At 39.3% G+C, this 12,923-nt stretch overlaps 1 protein-coding gene across 2 annotated transcripts in view; it reads right to left on the reverse strand.

Moving 5' to 3' along the window:
• Nucleotides 1–2,112: 2,112 nt before the first annotated feature.
• dock4b (dedicator of cytokinesis 4b) overlaps nt 2,113–12,923 on the reverse strand; it is a 164,103-nt gene continuing 153,292 nt past the window's right edge. For both annotated transcript variants that reach the window (XM_036577481.1, XM_036577483.1), the window contains 2 exons: nt 11,344–11,405; nt 2,113–5,696 (listed from right to left, as the gene is read on the reverse strand). In XM_036577481.1, coding sequence (XP_036433374.1) covers nt 5,265–5,696; nt 11,344–11,405 — 494 coding nt within the window. In that variant the 3' untranslated portion in view covers nt 2,113–5,264. The remainder of the gene's footprint in view (nt 5,697–11,343; nt 11,406–12,923) is intronic.

Below are 12,923 nucleotides of genomic sequence, written 5' to 3' on the forward strand. Positions count from 1 at the left end.
ATGTTTCATTATTATTATGATTATAATTAATGGTAATATAATTGACGGAATTCCAGTACAGTAAATTTCAGGTATGTGTAACTGCACAGTTTTGTCAGTTATTAATAGTACTATCACTTCTAGTGCTACTAATTATTATTATTATTATTATTATTATCATTATTATTATTATTATTATTATTATTATTATTATTGTTTCATCATATTTCTTTTTGGTAGTAATAGTAATATTTCTGTAGACATAAACAACTGCATATAGCAATATATTACGATACGGGTATAGTACTGATAAACGCATAGAAGAATAGATTATTATTATTATTATTATTATTATTATTACCACCACTTGTAAACAGGAAAGTGCATAGTACCCCACAGAAGTACTTTCAAATACAGAGGTTGCCCAAACCACACAAGCTAATGTAACATCCAGACCCTCAGTAAAGCCGCTTTAGTAATGAATCAGACTTTCAGCTGCTCAGTGAGCTTTTTAGTGGGACAGTCAAAAAGAGCCAGCAGTAAAGACAAGCTCCACGACTCCATACCCCTCCATAAGCCTCATGAAGACACGCTCTCTGACTAACACCCAGAAAGCAGCCTCTCTTGCGAGAAGCATTCGGATTAGCCCAGCCTTTCCTGGTGCGATTAAGACTGTCAAATTACAGCCACGCTTACAATTATGCATTTATCTATCAAGCAGAGTGTGAACTTCCCCCTCAAAACACTCCAGACTCCAGACTACGCTCCAGGCCCGGAACAAACCCGGCATGACAGCGAGCCGGCCTCAAAAAGTCCCATCACAGCAAGAGGCCATAACGCGCGCAAATACAAGCCTTAGCAGACAACAGCATGAATAATGCAACAACACCTTGCACAGTTGGAGGAATATTAATTAGCAGTGATGTGATTATACATATGTATCAAACACTGAGTTTACCTATATAAATATGCAATGGAAAACTAAAATCTTAATCAGAACCTGAGAGCAAATTTACACTTTGACATGCAGAGTATTCCAAACACTGCTATACAATATCTTACCTGCACTGTCAACAGCTCATCATATATGTATAAACATGCCTCATTAAACCCATTACAGATCAGTGCGTTCATGCAAATTAACTACAAGGACTCATTTGAGGTGCCTTTATGTGATTTAGCCCCATAATTTGTAGTGATAAATTCAATATATAAACTGTATCCAGTTGTGGAGCCAATTGTGCTGTAGTCAATAGAATCATGTCAAAAACAATACGAGCAGATTTAAAGATTTAACCACTCATAATTTCATCTTTTTACTGTCTGGATTTTATATAAATTGAGGCAGATGGGAAATAGAGGAAAAAGACTAAAATACTAGACCAGGGATCTCAACCCAAATGTTAAGAAGAGCCATTTTGTCCTTTCAACAAAAATCAAACCATCTTGGGAGCCATAACATTTTATGTCCGTTTTACCATCATGGCTGTAAATATGTCTCAGTATGTGTTAATGTCCTAGTATAGGATAAAAAACAAATGAAAATGCAGATTTACTTTGCTGTAAGCAGTAGTTCAGCTGTAGCCGCATTTCTGCAAAAGTAGAACAGTTTCTTGTAAAATCTCTCAACGTTCGACTTCTTACGAGGCTGAATTTATCTGGTTCCACCTTAAATGGTGCCTGAGGTGTCAGAATGTAACTGCTGCACCACTTAAGGGTGAATTCGAAAGAGAAGCTGACGTCAGCTTGTTGCAGATTAAACGTATCAGGAAACCAGCTGAGTGCTTATGAATTCAAGTAAGTCCATTCATCTCCAGATTATCGCTGTTCGTCTTAAATCGTTCTTTTTGTCTTTTTGTTAGCTACAAGCTAGATGAGACTGTTGTCTGCGCTGCTGTCAGTGTCAGTGAATTAGCAGTTATACATAACTCCAGCGTATTATTGTTAAAACTATTGACGATTCTGTGTTTACCTAAAAATCTAATTCTGATGTGGAGCCCCAACAAGACAGTAAAAGAGCTGCAAGTTGCCGACCCCTGTACTAGACATAAATGAAAAAAAAAGAAAAAAGAAACGAGCCACAAAAGAAGAAGAGGAATAAGCAGTACACAACAACAATGAATGTACACAATATACTTGTTGAAAACATTTTATTACACAGGAAATCATAAGAGTGTAATTGTGTTAGATGCCTCTCACTCCACCTTATTCTTTCTAAAATCCCCAAAAAACATAAATATTTAACATTTATAATTATAATTTGTTGTTCCAACATTCAAAGCTGTAAATTTGTTATAGCTACACTTTCTGTTAAAAACACAGTATGTACAATAGACAAGGTATCGTATTTGGCATACTTACAACAACGTCCTTATTATATCATTTACAATTTTCTCAAGTACTGATTCTTGTGAATGTGTTTGTCTAAAATTCACAACTAATCCAAGTCTGAAAAAAGTGTAACTTACAAAAGGAGAACATAGATACAATACTCAAGTTAATTTTTCCAGAAGTAAAAAGGAAAAAGAACATAGCACTGTGTGAGGTGATCAATATTTTCCTCTAAATGCTTAAAAAACAATGCTTGGTATTTTGTTATTTATTCAGATTCTATTCTTCTGTGAATTGAAGGGAGGCTCTAATAACACATTTCATAAATATTCATAAACAGTATATCAGTATTTGGGTGACACTGCTATAAAAGTCAGTCTGGTTCAAGGCGGGTATGTAAATGTTTCTGTATTACAAATGAACATGCAGCAAATACTTTATGAATGTGTTAAGTAGGGCTGTGACAAGATAACTGTATATCATGTACTTTTGCAATTCTCAGTGCATCACTATATTTGAAAACATCTGAATTACTGTTTTAATTTAGCTTAAACAGCAACTGAAAACAGACAAAGGCTGTAACATCAACTGAACATTATTAGTGCACTAAAAATGCAGAATTTAATTCTGTTGTACAAAATCATCAGACATTATTCAGTGTTTGTGTAATGGTCAAACTTTATTTAATACTGCAGCAGATCTAGTGTATGCTAGTACAGCAGTTCTCAAACGTTTAAGGCCCCCTGGACATTACTTAAGCTATATGAATGAGGACCATGTCTTACCACAAATTTGACCTTTTCGCAAGCTTTCTCTGCAGCTATCACTGACCTGCACATACTAGAGACATGGTGCCGCTCTGACATTTCAGACAACCAGCTAAGTGGCTGCAGTATGGCTGTAAATTGTGATTGGCTGGCACATATTTATACATATACATTTAATAACATCTACCATTTTAAACAAGTTTTATACAGTATATGTCCAAAGGTTTGCAGACACCTTTTCATGAATGCATTCAGCTATTTTAAGCTGCACCCATTGCAGATACAGGCATTCAACTGCGAACACACAGCTTGTATAATCTCCATAGAACAGAACTGCCAAGAAAATGCTGCAACAGCAGCCGCACACGAGCCTAATGTCACCATACCCAATGCTAAGTGTTGGGTAGAGGAGCATGAGAACTGCATTCTCTGGAGTGATGGAGCTCCATCCAATACCTGTGCAATGAGTTGCAGTGGATCCAGAACTAATCATCAAACATACGCTGCTGACCTCACTATTGCTCTTGTGGCAGAATGCAATCAAATCCTCACAGTAATGTTCTAACATCTAGTGAAAAACTGGATGAGTAGGTGGTCGGTATAGTGTAGTAGGTAACGCCTCTGCCTTCTACGCTGTGGACTGGGGTTCAATCCCCCACCTGGAAAAGCACTTTACACTATACAAATAGGAGTCCTTGGGCAAGACTCCTAACACTGCCTTCGTCTACCTGTGTAAAATGATCAAGTTGCATGTTGCTCTGGATAAGAGTGTCTGCTATATATCGTAAATGTAGGTGTCTACAAGCTGTTGGACATACAGTGTATCTTTTTTAGATATTCACTAAAATGACAAAATGAAAACTTACTAAACAGACACAACAAATTTTTCTGCCTTAGTGCCCCAAGTTTGAGAACTGCTATATTAGTACATTGTCACAACCCCGTTAATATTCCTGTTTTAGAGCCCTTCAAATGAACCATTACCTACATTTCTTACTGACAGGTGTGAGGAAGGGATGTGGCAGATTTTATTGGCAGAGTAGAATGTGAGTAGGAATGCCAGGCCTCATGTCTGTGTCAGGTTTAGAAGGTTCAGATTGGGTAAAAAAAAAAAATTACCGTCACTGTACACTGCACATTATTTAGGCTAATTTCTGCCACATGCATGGGCTATCTCCTGCATATTAGCCATGCGATGTAATGTGGGTATCAGACTGTCATCTGAAATGTAGTTATGCTACTTACTACCTCATTTGTGCTTCTTCTTGACTGAACGTCAATTCCAAAGGGACAGCATACAAAATCTTGCATCTTCGGTCCTAGCGTGCAAACGCACTGTGTGCATTCTACTTCAGTATCACCAGGTTTAGTTCCTTACAGCTTCCATGTTACTTTGGCACAATACTTGGCAAAATAACCCACATATTCATCACTATGATCAGACTGTAGTTCAGAAGCGACATCTGGGCCAGGTTTCTGCCAAAAGCATGTAAACTATGAACAGCTCTGAGATGTCCACATAGAACAAGTCGATGATGCTTCACCATCCTAATTGCGTGGTAGATGAGACTACAGTGTAGCAGAAGGTAAATGTTGTGTGCAAATAATTTCATTTCTGTTTCTTCTGATGTGCTGAGTAATTCAGTAAGAGCATAATGGCGTCAGGTATCGTAATAAACTGATTTAAGTGGTAAATGGGCCACCCAAGTGCAGCATCCTTCATGATTCTGTTACTATGGAATGGCTTGCTTCATGACATCCAAGTGTATAGGAACAAAGCCGTGGACGTTATCCAGTGCCTACATGAACACAGGTGTGCAGGCCGCTAGCACCTTTAAGCCATTTTAGAAAAGTACAGTGTACTTAAAACGTGCATTACTCATCAATAAAAGAATCTGTTTTCAATACTTAAGGCAAAAACCATCATTTTCATATAAATATTTACAGTAAATGGAATTAAGACGCCTACCAAAACGCTAAGACAATGCCCCAGTGGTTATTTTAACACGTGATCCTTCAAAAGTGCAGAATGTAGCAGTCATGCCCTTGCAATACCCTCCTCTATTAAGAATACACCCCACAGTCTGTTTGTCTGTCATATAAACTGGAGATTTGGGTTTACTGACCCGAAGAGAGTGGGAGCGAAAGTGCAAGTGGTGTCGGGGTGTGTTTTGCACCCCAGCAGGGCTAAAGTTGAGAGACTTTCCTGGGAAGTGGCCTCGGTCTGGGCAGCTGCTCAAGCCGGCGGGGGTCCACTTCCGGCTTGCCGCTGCGGAGCTGGTGTGGTTTTGGTGGTATGGGCGGGGCATCTGCACTGGGGGGTGGGATGGACAGACTGTGGGGGAGGGGCACGGGCCGCCGGGGGTTGTTGCGCTCGTACACACTGTAAGGGGGCGGGGTTTTGTTCTCTCTGCGAAAGAGCTCGTCCGATCCGCTGGAGGCGGAGGTGGGGAGGGCGTGGTCGGAGGGTGGGGCTTCAGTGCCGGATGCCTCAGAGACGCTGCAGCGGCTGAGGGAGGAGATGCCGCTGCTGTAGCTGCCCGACAGCACGGGGGAGTTGGCAACGAGACCCGCAGACTGGCACTCCGTGGGTGAAGGGGTGAAGGGTGGGGCAGAGGTCTGCAAAGACACAAACACATATAATGAAGTACCATAAGACTGTGAATATCAGATAGTCAGCCAGAGCAACTACGATTGCCCCCATCTGATCTTTCCTACAAGTAACATAAGACATGTTTGGCGTCTAAATTTTGCTTCTTTAGTTTAAAACTGGAACTGCTAGGCTAACAGTGCAAATAAACACTGTAAGTCAATAGTCACCCAAACCATTTACACTGCAATACGCCAATTTTTTAATGTATTTACTTCAAATTACTCCAATATGGTATGAGAACTCGCAGGTGGGTCTGGGGAATCAAGGGTGGGTCCAGTATGCAATTGAAGCATTTTATCATGTCTGTATTCAGACTCATATATGTGTGGCCGACGCTCATTTGTGCTGAAAATGTGGTCCGTTATCAGACACTGTATTGATTTTCTGACTACATCTGCTTAGCTTCTCTACCTACCCTTTGGTACATTACCATAAGGTGCATCTGAGTTGTGTATTCCCTTAGCACTGTCTTTGGTCGTCTTGTGCGGAATGACACCAAATTGTGCTCAGAAAATAAGTTATTCCAGAAATTCTCAATAGTTGTCCATTCTTTTAGCTGCATTAAGAAGTTTGTATAGGTCACTATAAGTCATAGTGTGTTCTAAACCACATTGACTGAAATAAGACCTGGATGCAGTTTGGAAACGTTTTGAATGCATATTTACGGATACAGTTTGGGTGCCTATTGACTTCCAGTGTTTGTTAGCAACACAAGCCTAATAGCTCTCGTTCTAAACTAAAGAACATCATTTTGGACACCAAACACGTCCCATCGACTGTATTTAAGGTAAGTGGAGAATCATGTAAATTTGATTCCTTTCAGGTTATACCTTTAAACTATTCCTTTAAATGACTCGTGCCAGCAAGAAAATGAGCAAAAAAACTGACTGACATTCCTAAGAGCAACATTTATGAGTATGATTCATGATTTCTGCTATAATCATACCCTACAGAGGAAGCTGATACCCTAGCATGGGTTCCTAAACACTAACCTGGAGATGTAGCTTCCTACAGAGTTTTGTTCCCACTTCAGTGTAACACAGCTGATACAATCTACACTTTCATTAATATTAGTTCCACTGCACTGGATATGAATTCTGCAGGAGGGGAAATGTCCAGGTGCAGGGTTGGACATTAATGACCAATACTACAAACCAGAACATGAAATATGATACATCATGGATTTGTCCCATTTCCTTGTCAAAATATTTTCTGCACAATTATATTGCTGTTGTAATATCATTATATTCTCAAACCATATTTCCTTCCATATTTCAGAGATGTGGAACATTTGGGATAATTAGGCTGAATTGCCAAAGAAACGAATGGTGTTAATTTTTCTGCAACAACTAGCACAGTTGGATGAATGCCAGAGCAGGACTTTACAATTAATTTAACAAGTTTAAATATGGACGTTTTCACGCCCGCCCACTCTTGGGGTGGTCGTGGAAGGTGTTCACAAATTATGCGTGCTGCCTGATTTAAAAGAAATGTTACCCAACCCATTTCTTAAGTGCTGCTCTGAGATTTTTCACTGCACTCAAATACACTAAAAGCTTTTGTCCTTTCACAGCCCACAACCCATGAACTGACAGCTCTGCGTGACCTGCCAATCAACATTACTGTGTGGACGCTGCTTTTGTGTGTGCATGTGTGGGTGTGTGTGTGTGGGGGGGTTGTTTGAATGGCAGGCTCCTGGTCTGCCTGGAGTGAGGCAGATAGCTGCCCATCAAACTCATCGAGCTTGCACTTTGCCCGACCGAACGGTTCTTACATCAGAGACTTCAGCTCATCACCACCCACCCCCCACCCCACTCGCCACACACATCACAAACACTGTTTCAGACATCAGAAACACAGAAACATGCTCTCTCCGCTTCTTCAGTGTCTCTTCAATATCTGTTTTTATATATGTATATACAGCATAACATTATGACCACCTCCTTGGTTCTATATTCATTGTCCATTTTATCAGCTCCACTTACTATATAGGTGCACTTTGTAGTTCTACAATTACAGACTGTAGTCCATCTGTTTCTCTGCATACTTTGTAAGCCCCCTTTTACCCTGTTCTTCAGTGGTCAGGACTCCCATGGACCCTTACAGAGCAGGTATTATTTGGGTGGTGGACCATTCTCAGCACTGCAGTAACACTGACGTGGTGGTGGCGTGTTAGTGTGTGTTGCAATGGTCTGAGTGGATCAGACACAGCAGTGCTGCTAGAGTTTTTAAACACTGTGTCCACTCACTGTCCACTCTATTAGACGCTCCTACCTTGTCAGTCCATCTTGTAGATGTAAAGTCAGAGACAATAGCTCATCTGCTGCTGCACAGTTTGTGTTGGTCATCCTCTAGTCCTTCATCAGTGGTCACAACACGCGCAACAGAATTGTCACTTTGTACAGCCCTTGTTTTGGGTAAAAATTTGTCTCGGAACACAGAGACCCAATTATTGATGCTTTATTATTCAATCATGACTGTTTTTGGCTCTTTGGTAGACAAACAGGATATCAAAAAATATTGTTTTCTTCCATGAGATGATGCTGAGAAGTCTTTTTGTTTTCTTTCTGGTGAGACCAGGGCTTCTGCAAGTGGTGGCATTAATAGCAACTAAGGATGTAACGATTCCAATATAGTATCAAGAAACTGTATGGAGCATTAAAACTATTATCGATACACTGGGCTATTTTTCCTTAGAAGTCATTTATATTTTGTAATTTTATAATTTTACTAATTTTAGGGCTTATATTGTTATTGAAATCAACTCTACCTCAGAATCAAAAACTGTATCAAACCTGAAAATATGTACATCATTACAACTCTGGTAGGAACAGTTGGATCCAAAGTCCAAAGTCATAAAATTATGATATACCTCAATATGTTATTTCACAATACTTAATGTACCACAATCATTTAAAATCGCAATAGAATTGGCTCGAGTATTGTAATGATTTTGCATTGGAGAAACTTAAATGATTCTCCTAGTATGTAGGCCTACTGCATTTCACTATATTCCATATACTGGACACTTGGGATTTTTTTTTTGTATTAGAGCATAAAAGAGGCGATTGGCGAGTATCTGACATGCAGAAAGCCTAGTCCGAAATCGATATGCACTGCTAGATAAGAACATGATGAAGCAGAACAGGACATAATTACTGGCTCTGGATCAGATGAGTTAGAACATGAGGAGTACAAATCTGTGATTAGTCAGTAATGGATTGCAGGTTTCTCTGTACACCTTTGAATGTGAATATGCTCCTTTAAACACAATCCTAACGATCCCCCTTGCACAGGGGAAATAAAACCTGAATTTAATAGTAGGCTCAAACTCTTTTTGAGCTTTAGCTACCCTGAAACAATCCGCACACCTGTAAGTGAGATAGAGAACAAAAGGGCATATCTGCTTTAGACAAACTGGGATGTCTGCCAAAATGGTGCATCTAACTAAACAAATAAATTAGATCGTACTGGTAGTGTCTGATGGGTTGTATAAAATACTAACACAACTTGGTTTGTTTGGATGAACGCAGCCTTCCAGGGTAAATAAATTTGTAATGCACGGCAGGATGAGGTAGTCTAGTGTGCACCAGCTCAGTGCCAGCGGGATCAGTGTCATCTGCTCTTGCCTTCCCCACACACACCCCAAGCACATCGAGGCTTATTTGAATGTGCCATGACCCAGTTCCAGGACCTCCATCAAGCATTTCAAAACAGCAGAACAAAGATCATTAAAAGAAAGTTAAGCGAATATGAATATATTTATAATTACCATCTGATAGATAATTTTACAGTGATAGTCTGGCAAAAACTAAAAAATTCAAATGTTCACAATTTTACCCTTGCCTCATATATTTAGCAGAGAATTAAACAGAAGCCTCAACAACTAAATAAAATATCACATTTTTATTTAGCATTTAGTATTTCCTGTTATCACAATCCTTTCAGGAGACTTTCAGTTTTTCAAAGAAACCTGCAGATATTAAGTCTTAGAAGTTGGTTGCATTTTTCGCTTCTGATGATCCAAGTAAACCCAATTATGAAATTAGACTCATCTCAATAAAACCCTAATCCACATCTCAGATTTTCTCAGTAAGGGCTTCTTGACAGCTACACATCCTTTCAGACCCATAGCATTGAGTTGTCTTCTCATACTGGAAGGATGTACAGAAGCAACTGTGGATTTTTTTTAGATCTGAAGCAAGAATCAAGCTTTCTCCTACTGTTTATCTAATGATGACAGTTTTGGTGGTATATCAGGTCTTGTATGTTTGTTAGTAGGAGGGTCATTATTATTTTTTTTTCAACATGGGAGTTGCAAGACTATACGCACTGTGAAACGAATACAATTAGATTTCCTGCTATAAAATGCGTGATAATGTGGTTGATAGAAAGGTTTCAGCAGTTTTTTTCAGTACTTTTCTTTGATACAAGCCATGAAATTCTTAAAAGCAATAATCATCAATGTAAAAAAACTCGTAAATATTGGGTTTGGTTAGCCTACTTTGGATGGGTGATTAGCCAAGCTGTTTGAAAAGCTGAGGTTTCTCAGTGGGAAAAGAATGAATGAATACCTCAAATATGCTTACTCATTTGTGAAGACATCACTCAAATATGTCAGTTACCAGAGCAAGGAGAAAACAAAAAGCTAAAGTTAGCCAGCTTCTTGTTCCAGTTTTCCATTCCACTGTAAATGGAACAGAATGGCATGTTACTGCTGCTTCATTTAAGGTGGAATGGAAAATTTAATAAGAAACTGGACACTAAGTTTAGCCTTGTGGAGAAAACTCAGCAGCTACTTCATCTCACAGGATTCAAACAGCTGCAAAGTGTCGATTTTGAATGGGTGAAAACAAATAACTTGCTCCACAGGAATGTTAACAGCTAGTCATTTGCATTTCTATTCAGTTGTAGAGTCCACCTCTATTTGATTGTAGAGTTCAGCTCTATTAGGTTGTGATTCAATAGTGTCCTGAGAGTGACTGAGCCATGAGTCACTCATTTCAGCTAGAAGAGCCACACTTTATATAGGAACACAATATGAGAAATATTTAGATGTAGCTTTATAGTTTACATTTTTGTTTATTTTTACAGATATTGTACTTTTGTTTATATTCTTTTTTATTCATGTCTTCTAAGAACATGACATACCAGTTTTCCTTACAACAAGCACTGCTGTCTGTTAGAGACAAGAGAGGAAATAAAATAAAATAAAAAACTTTTGGGGAATTATCGTAGTAAATGAATAAACGAAAGGTTAGTCGTTGAGTTTTGCACAGTACTGTAGGTTTTATAGATAACAGTATAGCAGTGTCAGAAAGCACATAAGCAAATCTATTTGTGACTGCTTAACGGCTTGATGTAGTTTGAGGCAAGTGGGCTACGATTTTGCATACAATTTGTACAATGTTGATTGGTGATTATAGGCTTCCACTACTTGTTAAGCCTAATATCAAATTAATACTCTGATACTTTGAGGAAACTGGGGTCTGGTAATGATAATGTTGGCCTTGTATCTCATATGAATATAGCGCAACTTAACACAACCTCTACTTACCCACATTAGCACAAAAATAACCTGGACACCAGCTACAGAGAAAAAAGGGCTCCTACCTTTTGTGGTGAGCGTGACGCTGGCACTGGTGACTGTGATCTTAAGTTCTTAGCAGGAGAGCCTGTTCAAAGAAACAGATAATGGTCACTGAGCCTGGGACATTCTTCACTATTTGACATAAGGATTTGAGACAGTTAAATTTAGCCGGCAGCCACACGGCCGTCTTTGAAGCAGGGAAACATATTGTTACACGCTGGAGGCTCCTGCTAAGCGGCTTACTCGTCTGCCAGCTGTTCTTTTTCAGGACAACGGGCTCCATTAGAGTCCACCAGTGTCAACTACAATGAACAGGAGGACAGATAGACTCTAAAAATGTCCACCCTGTCAGGACTGGTTAAAAAATGATGAGAAGCAGAGAAAGGGAGAAAGGCAGAGTAAGGGAGAGGCAGAGGAGGCAGGTCGGGAAGCAGCGAGAGGAGAGTCCGGCTTTAGCCTGCCATTTGAGGATTTAATGAAGCTCAGAGGTGTCATGCAAACTAGAGAGAAAAACGCTATGAGAAGGCTCATGTCTTCAAGCAATAACCAGGATTAAAACATGAGAGAGAGCAGGCAGAATCCCCTTAAGGCAGATGTGCTTTTTCCCCCACTACATGCAAGTTAAGTTTACTTTCAGATTTCAAATGATTGATCTACTTAAGGATCTAGAAAAAAAAGTCCTGACAGAACATGAGACCAAGATAACCTTGAAAACGACTTTTTGACTCAGACTTTGGCAAGATGAATACTAAAAAGAAACGTAGATAGAAAAGGACAGACGTTAAAGGAATACTCCAGTGTTTTGCAACCTGATCTGCTGCATCTGTAGTGTACAGTTGATTACCACGGACAATACTTTCGTGTTTTTCCCTCTACTTAGAAAAGGACAGAAAACCCACCAACTTCAAACTCAAACTGGACAGTTAGTAAGGTATTGTACATCTGCAGAATTTGTTCTTTTATAGTTGTGACTAGTTTTCCAGAAAAAAGAATTTGTAGTAACTCCTCACTTCTGACTGGCCTGGGCAATATCTAAAACTAATTAGCACAATTATAAAAAACCCCCGCCGCCCCTGCCAATGCTTGTACCCCAACCCCCATGCCCACAACCAATAAATGCAGTCTGCTGCAGCTTAGACCTACTTTTTATTATGTTTTTGTTTATATACTTTTTTAAAAGCATGAACTGTCAACTAGATCACCTAATGTGCATTCATAAGCTCCTTCTGGTGTAGGTTTATGGCGACTTGTAAGCTAATAGCACTCCTTGCTGGAGAAACTACAACACATGCTCTAAATGAGTGATGTCCAAAGCCATGCCCACATGCTTTACATATAAAAAAAAAAAATGGTGTTTTATGTCATCAGTCACTCTGTAATATACAATATAGTTCTGAGTGTCTAACTTATTATTTGTGGTAATTGAATGTACAATACAGATGCAGCATACAAAGATTAAGTTAAAAAACTCTGTAACATTCCTTAGAATAGTAAGAAACAAGGACTAAGCCAAACCTGACAGTAGACAGAAGGTCCGACAGTTAACAGGGTGCAAGAAATATTAGTGCCAGCGGACAGGATCAGTCATAGTAGATTTATTTCT

This window comes from Colossoma macropomum, unplaced genomic scaffold, assembly GCF_904425465.1.
Source record: "Colossoma macropomum unplaced genomic scaffold, Colossoma_macropomum, whole genome shotgun sequence".
Lineage (NCBI taxonomy): Eukaryota > Metazoa > Chordata > Actinopteri > Characiformes > Serrasalmidae > Colossoma > Colossoma macropomum.